Source organism: Pteropus vampyrus, unplaced genomic scaffold (genome assembly GCF_000151845.1).
Source record: "Pteropus vampyrus isolate Shadow unplaced genomic scaffold, Pvam_2.0 Scaffold522, whole genome shotgun sequence".
Classification (NCBI taxonomy): domain Eukaryota; kingdom Metazoa; phylum Chordata; class Mammalia; order Chiroptera; family Pteropodidae; genus Pteropus; species Pteropus vampyrus.
The window spans coordinates 448,789-457,471 of NW_011889303.1; the positions used below are offsets into that span (position 1 = coordinate 448,789).

Genomic DNA, 8,683 nt, shown 5'->3' on the forward strand with positions numbered 1-8,683 from the left:
CTCTTGTTTTGCTATTTCTCCAAAGACTCTGAATTAGAAAGGAGATATAGGAGAAAGAAGAATGTTTGTGTTAGTTTCTGCTCTATTTAAAAAAATTTTTTTAGTTACAGTGGACATTTGATATTTCGCTGTATTTTGAATGAACATTTTCCTATAGGTGAGACATTGAACATACCTTGTTCTTAGACATAGTGTCTCTCCACAGCTGGGCTGCAAGCATGCTGAGTTTCCTCCCAGAAGGATAGACAGGCTGGGGCTTTTTCATCAAGGCAAATATATCACCCTGTGATTAGGTCTTAGGGAGTCCATGGCCCTTACCCATCGCTCTGTAGGCACACCCAGACTCACCCACTTTCCACCCCTTACCACCTCACATATACACACCCATCCACCATGTCCCCAGGGCTGGCTAGAGGTATCCTGGCTGGCCCTGCCTCCTGGCTCAAACTGAGCTCAGAGGATCCATGGCTGTGTGGCCAATCCCAGTAACTTAATCAAGCCTTAATATTTTTTTTTTTCACTTGGGAAATGGAGATTAAAATATCTACTATTTAGGCTTATTGTGAGAACTGGATAAGTTAACGAAATAAAGTATCTATCATAGTACCAAGCACATTGTATATATTTGTAGATGTGTATTAACCTCTCAAGTCTTTGTGCTTGTTCTTCCATAGGGAACTGTTTCTGCGCTTCTCTTGTAGCCCTCCTCTTCCATATTAAAGCGATCTGTGATCACTTACAGGTTTAAACCCTCATTCATTCATCCTCTGTGATCACCAGAGAATGTGGGAAGAGCAGAGCATTCACATGAGACAGACTGTACTTGTGAAACTGAAAAAAGGTTTACTGGGCCCTGGTAGAGATCAGGGCAGCCTACTCCTCCCTCTTCCATGCCACAGCCAGTAGCCCCCAAGCTCAACCTGGCAGGGGATTGATCTGTCCTTAGCTGCTCCTGAGGTATATAGGTTCCCAACTGGCCTAGGATTCTCTGCCTTCCCCAAGAGTTTAGCTTCCTGTAATACAGGCCAACCTGGACAAAGTTGACCCTGAGGCTATAGGGAAGTAACCCCTCAGGCTGGCAAAGCATGTCAGCAACAGGGGCACATAGTGGCAACTGATCCCAAAGTCCGGCCCTGACCACAGTGGAGGCCAGGCAAGTTCTCTGGGCTTCTGGGAACAGCCAGTGATGACATGACCACTGAAAAGACTGAGCTTCCTGAGACTTGGTTCTTCCCAGCTAAGGCCGCTCCCCACTCCCGCTCCTACCATATGTTCCCTTAATGAGAACCTTGTGTAAGATTTTTAAATGAAATAATGGATTTGAAAGTATCTTAAAAGCTTTAGAGTACTTTACGAATTATTTACTTAAGACAGGACTGTGATCAGAACTCCGGATATGCAGCGCTATTTAGACTCTTAAAAAACATCTGTTTGAATGAAGCTATTTTCCTCATTAATTCAATGGGTATTTATTGAAGCCAGAAAGCACTGAGTTAGGCAGTAGTGTATAACAGTCAACATGAAGACAAAGGCCCTGCTTTTGTGGAGCTTACAGTGTAGTGGGGGAAAGGACAATAAGCTAATAAATAAAACAGGTAACATTACAGAATGTGATAAGTGATCTCAAGGAAATAAGATGCTATAGGCTATAGGAGATCATATTAAATTTAGATGCAGTAGTCTCAGGAGGTCTCTTAAGAAGATGATATTAAAACTGTGATTTGAAGAATGAGTAGGGGCAGACTATGGGAAAATCAAGAAAAAGAACACTTCAGGCAGAAAGAAGCACAAGTGCAAGAGCCCTGAGGCAGAAACAAACTTGACATACTCCCAGAACAGCAAGAAAGCCAATGTACTCACAAGACAGTGAACAATGGGGAGGAGAATAGAGGATAAAGTCCCAGAGACAAGCAGCAGCCATATTATGTAGGTCCTTTAGGACAGGGTAAAGGGTTAGGATTTTATTCCTAGAGTGATAGGAGAAAGAGTTTAGCAGCTCAGTCACATAATTCATGTTTTTAAGAAGATCACTCCTACTGCTTTGTGGAGAAGTTACCATAGGTGAGCAGGAGTAAAATTGGGGATTATTGCAGTGGTCTAGGCAAGAGGGGAGAATTCAAAGAGTGTAAGGGAAGAGTAGGTGGGAAGAGGGTGAGAGAAATGTAGCTGAGCATTTTAAATATAGTATCACAACTTAAAGGTAAATTTTACTATCAGAACTTACTGATGGTGGAAAAATGGAGGTAAAGGAATCAAGGATGACTTCTAGGAAAGAAGCTTGGTTGATAGTTTTTGCCTGAAATAGGAAGAGTTGGGAGAAAGAGAGTTTGGAGGATAAAAGCAAGAGTTCTGCTTTGGACAGATTAAGTTTGAAGATATCTAAGTAGAAACAGGCAGTCAGGCAAACGAGTGTGGGACTAAGTAGACACCTAGATAGGATGTAGTTCCAGATACAAATTTGGAATTCACCATTATTTAGAATTTACATGGTATTCAGAGCCATGAGATATAATGAGATGACTTGGAAAGTGATTGTACAAAGAGGAAAGAAGAGATTTGAGGACAGAATACTTAAAGGTGGAAGATAAGAAGGAGTCAGCAAAGGATGCCAAGAAAAAAAATCCAGAACGATGGAAGTACGAAGGAGGGGTACTCCAAAATCAAGAGAAGAAAGAGTTTCAAGGGGAGGTAGTGGTCAAGTACTCAAATTTTGCTGAGCCTTTGAGTAGATTGAAGACTGAGAATTGATCCTTAGATGTGGCAACGTGGAGATTGTCAGTGATGTTCACAGGAACTGAGTCAGTGGAGTGGGCAGGGGAGTTTAGACAAGTGGAGAACTGAAGCTGTTAGAGTGGCTTAGGGGATAATTGGAGGAGTGGAAACTCCTCTGTCAAGGAATTTTATTATAAAGTGAAACAGAGAAATGGGGCCACACTAGAAAGTTCTGTTTGTTTACTAAGGGGAATGATCCAGTAGGGAGGGAGAGACTACTGAGGCAGAAGAGGGAGATAATTTCAAATACCAAGTCCTTGAGTAGGCGAGAAGGGATTAGAGCTACTGAAAAAGTAGACAGCAGGAGGAAAAGCAGAGAATATGGGTTCAGGTGCAATAGGTTGGTGGTTGGAAAACTCATTCATTCATTCACTCATTCATTCATTTAGCAAATCTTGGCCTATGTGACAGTTGCTATCCTAGGGACAAGACATACAGCGCTGAATGAAACAGATAACAAGATAAGGCTCATGCCCTCATGAGGTTTATATTCTATTGAAGGAGAGGAAGTAATAAATATTAACGGGCGAACTATGATATGCCAGATAGAAGACAAGTGCTCTGAAGAAAAATTAACTTGGGTAAGGGGGTTATGGAGAGCTGGAGAAGAGGGTTCCATTCTTTATCAGGTGGTCATAAAAGGCTTTAATGATCAGGGAGTATTTGAGTACAGACCTGAAGAAAGCAAGGGAGGAAGCCATGTAGATATCTTGGAGAAGATAGTTGGGTTGCAAGCAGAGGGAACAAAAAGTGTCAAATTCCTGAGGCACAAGTATGGTTGGCACAATGTGAGGAACAGCAAGAAGGCCAGTGTGGCTGAACCAAAGGGACTAGATGGGAGAGTTTGTGGGAGACAGGGCCAGAGAGGCAGTGAAGGGAAGGGTCACATAAGGTCTCGAAGGCAAAGACTTGAGTTTTACTCTGAAGGAGATGTGAGTTTTGAGCAGACGTGACATGATCTGACTTACATTTTAAAAAGATCCCTTTGGCTGCTGTGGGGAATGGAGTATGGGAGCCAAGGACAGAAGTGTGGCCACCATATAGGAGACTATTGCAGTAATCTAGGCAGGACATAATGTAGTTCTCAGATTGCTCCTATTTTCTCAGTGAAATAAGAGGTAAGATATTCATATGAGAGTGAGGAGGGAATAATGGAAGCTGAAGGAGAGAAGAGAAGGTATTCCAATATTAGGTGATTAATTAAGGAAATGTGGTAGAATTTCCACCCAAACAGCTGGCAGTAATGAATAGTTTGCTAAACTGCTTACTTACCTCACAATCTCTGGGACTTCTCTGGCTGTGCGCCTTTCTTCCTTGTGTCTAGTTTCTCTTCCTTCACCCTGTATCTTGTCCTCTGACTCTAGATGACCTCCAGTTGGCCTAGAGAACCTAAGCATTTATTAAGAAGAACATGATGGCCCACTGACACATCCAGCTTCCTATGCCAAAACCTTTGGAAAGACTTAAGGGAGGCCCTCAGAGTGCCCATTTCTCCTCAAGAGACTGTTAAACACTGGACTATTGTTCCACCACCTTACTCTCCAGCAGTCAATGAGGGAGGCCTATAGAATTCCATGTTTGTATTAAGACCATCTTCTCTTACTCTTGATACAGGCCTCATCAGGATTTGATGGAAACCCACAGAGTTCCTCATGCTTTCTAGTAAGGCCACCACTCCCTGCCTCCATGACACTGCTCACCTCACAATAGACTGCTTACCAGGGCAGTCCCAACAACAAGTTCATAATTAGAACTGATGACCCACTTTTCCTGAGTTAGCCAGTAGAACTAATCTCATCTTGACCCAAAATTCCAGGACTCTAGGGTCATGTGGAAGGCAGCATATTTAAGGTGGAAATGGATTACACCACTTCTGTCCACATCTCCTTAGACAGAACACAGGTCAGTGGTGCAACCTAAATACAAAGGGGGCTGCAAATGGGTAACTAGAGAAGAGGAGAACGAATTGGCATTTGATGAATACAGACAGACATTGTCTCTGCCATAAGCAGTCACAGAAGAAACAAGTAGGAGACACACACAGAGACGGTGGTGACACAAAGATCAAGGAGGAAGAAATCTTCAGGAAGGAAGAACTGATCGATAATGTCATGCTACAGAAAGATCAAGTAAGATATGGACATAAAAGGTCTGATTTTGCAGGTAGGAAGTGCCATAAACTGTAACATTATGAAGGGCAGTTTCTGTGAAATTATGGTGAAGAGAAAGAATGGGAGGTGAGGAAGTAGATAGAGTATAAACTATTCTGTAAGAGAATCTAGCTATATAAAATGACAGAAAGAAATAGTGAAGTAAGTAGAAAAGGGTGCTTAACTGAGGGAGAATTTTTTTTTAATAAAAGCAAGATGTTTGCAAGCTAAAGAACTAGTAATGAAGGAGAAAGTCAAGATAACAGAATGGCGATAATTCATCAAAGAAGTCTAGAAGAAGCTAGGAAAAGATGAGACCGGAGCACAAGTGAATGGATTAGTCTTGGACAGGAGGAATGACATGGCTTCGTCTAAGATGTGTGGAAGGGTAACAAGCGTAGAAACAACTGAAGAAAAGTTTCTAAGTTAGGGAAAGGAAGTGAAGGGAGTTCATGTCTAATGGTGTTTATTTTTCAAAGGATTAATCTGCTGAAATTATGGTATAGTTGAGGGGTGCAGATTTAAGATAGCTGCTGTGTGGAAGATGCGGGGCTAACCATGGAAAGCAATATGGTATTTAGTGCTCAGCTGAGACTGGAGATCCCTAATGTGTAGCAACACCAATATGTTCCACTATGAAATTTTCTTCACCAACACACAACTCTCCAAAGCAGAGACAGATGTTTGAACTGATCCGGGACCAGGGATTTTTGTAGAGTGGATATTGTGGAATAACTAGGGACTGGTGGGTGAGGGTGCTGGTGACAGAGGTATTACAGAGGTCTAGGATGGACAGGAAAGGCACTGAGGCCAAGAAAGGGCTGATGGCCTGAGAGCAAAAAGAGGTCAAGGGATTGGAGGGCATGAGGGAGCAGAGGAGGCGAGAGCAATGGAGTGAGAAATGGAAGGATTAGATGTTGTTGCAGAGGATAGAATATTAGAGTTTTAGATTTCTAATGGGGACGGAACAGGTCTGGGGGATGAGAGGATCCAGGTCTGGCCATGGGAGGGGGTTGCTAAAGTGGTCTGAACATAAGGTACCATGGAGTTGAAGAGGCTGAAGTGCTCAGGCTCTTGATGCATATGGGGTAGTGTCCTAGAGAATAGTCAGTGATTTAGACTAGGAGTTTGATAATGTGAGATACAAAAGAAGGAAGGGATTTTGCAAGAAAGTGGAAGAATGGTCTGAAATAGCAGTGAGGAGATGGAAAAATGTAACCCCCTCTTTTCATTTCACCTTCCTCCACCTCCTTTAGACCCTTATCATCCTGTTTGGATTATAGAAATGCTGTCCTAATTGGTTTCCCTGATTTTGGTCTCTCTCCCATGTGTCCATCATACATATGACTGCCAGCTTAATTAAATTTGTTGAATAGCCTTGACCATGTCTCCCTCTTGTTCGAAAATTTCAGTAGCTCTCTGACTATAGAATAAAATTCATATTCCTTAGCCCCTTCCTCAAGGCTCCAGGCACAGAGATGGTTTTAATCTACTACTTTGTTTTATGCATATGATTTGGGCCAATATCAAGTACTTAGCTTGTATTGACTTAAACTGTATCCTACTTTATTAACACTAATCTTAGAGGACTTTCCCAAATGTGGTTTTGTTAACTGTCAGGAATGTTCTTTCCACCTCTCTCAGAATGTCATCCTTCAAGGGCCAATTCAAATGCAGATTAGTCTCTGCCTCAAACGATATCTCTATTCTGTGTCCTTTTGTAAAAATTTCACTTTAAGCTTTATAGTCTAGTTATTCATGTATCTATTAAGCAAAAACCACTCCTAATTTATCACTGCACCTCAGGCCATTACACCCCCAGCTCATAGCTCAGTCTCTTGCCTTTTGTTGGTATCCAATGTCTGTATGCAGGCATTCATAAATAAATAAATGAATGGATGAGTAGGGCTCTTACAATGTTCTAGTGTGTTAAGGGCCAGAATCCTTCACCAGAAGATGATCTCTTTGAGGTATAAGGTATACACACACACACACACACACACACACACACACACGTATATATATATAGAGAGAGAATATATATATATGCACGCACGCACACACACATGTGTGTATATATATATATTCTCTCTCTATATATACGTGTGTGTGTGTGTGTGTGTGTGTATACCTTATACCTCAATATATATATTTAGATTATCAAAAGAGTGACTATTATAGAGTAGAGATCTGTTGCTTCAAAAATATTATGGACCAGACAACTCCAAAACTGAGTTAAAACAACAATCATTTATTCTCATGGATCTGTGGTTAGATAGGGTTTGTTATCTAGGCTGGGTTTGACTGGAGTGATTTGGTTTTGCTCCAAGTGTCCTTATCCTAACTCAGGCATGTTTTTTTTCATGGCAATGTCAGAAGTATTATTTATACCCTCAATACTTAGCACTGTTCTGAGAACATCGTAAACTTAAGAACACAGTAGATACCCAATAAAATCTTGGCAAATGGAATTGAATTAGGCAGCTTCACTTCTAAGTCGTTCTCACTGTGTTAACCCCAAGAGCTCTAGAGAGTAAAGAGGGTCTCTGATACAGCCAATAGCTGTTTATTTCCTGTCTTGAATAAAATGCCAACTTTTATAACTGGACAGTAACTCCCTTGACATAGACCCATTTATTTGTTTAATTCTTTGATTCATTGAATCATATCATAAACTGTCATTGATGTGTGTGTGATAACTTTATTCTAGACACTGAAGGAAAAAGAAAGCAATCTGTGAGAATAACAGACATCTCATGTTTATAAAGTAACCTCCCCTTTTTCTCCTGTTTGGCCAGGCTGTGACAACATGCTAATGGGCATAAAGTCTCTGAAAATAGTGAAGAAGACTATGGACACAGATGGCTCTTGGATGAAAGATGCCGTCAGCAACTCTCCAAAGGTTTATTTCTTAATTGGATCCAGAAACAACACTGTTTGGGAATTTGCAAACATGCGAGCACTCATGGAGGATAGTACCAAGCCAGGCCCCCGGAAGCTAATCTTAACACATTCCTGGCAGGGAACAGGCCAAGTGATCTACAAAGGTTTCCTATTTTTTCATAACCAAGGGACTCTCAATGAGATAATCAAATACAGTCTGCAAAAGAGGACTGTGGAAGATCAAATGCTGCTCCCTGGAGGGGCAGGCCGAGCACTGGTTTACCAGCACTCCCCATCAACTTATATTGACCTGGCTGTGGATGAGCATGGGCTCTGGGCCATTCACGCAGGGCCAGGCATCTATGGTCATTTGGTTCTCACAAAAATTGAGCCTGACACACTGGGAGTGGAACACTCATGGGACACTCCATGCAAAAGCCAGGACGCTGAAGCTGCATTCCTCTTGTGTGGGGTTCTGTATGTGGTCTATAGTTCTGGTGGCCACGGCCCCCATCGCATCACCTGTGTCTATGACCCACGGGGCACTATCAGTGAGGAGGATCTGCCCAACTTGTTCTTCCCCAGGCGGCCAAGAAGTCACTCCATGATCCATTACAACGCCAGAGAAAAGCAGCTCTATGCCTGGAATGATGGAAACCAGATCATTTACAAACTCCAGACAAAGAGAAAGCAGCCTATAAAGTAGTGCATTACAGTTGGGAAGGAGAGAACCTTGGCCTTGGAAGCTGCTCTCCAGGACATGGAGGCCACAGCCTCTTTGCAATATTGCATCCCTCTAATCACACACAGGGATAGGGTCTAGAAGCTGGAATGCATGTGCATCCTCCCAGATGTTACAGCCTTAGAGATCTTCTAAG

At 42.2% G+C, this 8,683-nt stretch overlaps 1 protein-coding gene across 1 annotated transcript in view; it reads left to right on the top strand.

Moving 5' to 3' along the window:
• Window positions 1–8,579, top strand: part of OLFML1 (olfactomedin like 1) — a 23,400-nt gene extending 14,821 nt beyond the window's left edge. The window contains exon 3 of the mRNA XM_011383493.1: window positions 7,721–8,579. Within this exon, the coding sequence (XP_011381795.1) occupies window positions 7,721–8,511 (791 nt within the window). The 3' untranslated portion in view covers window positions 8,512–8,579. The remainder of the gene's footprint in view (window positions 1–7,720) is intronic.
• Window positions 8,580–8,683: the final 104 nt, after the last annotated feature.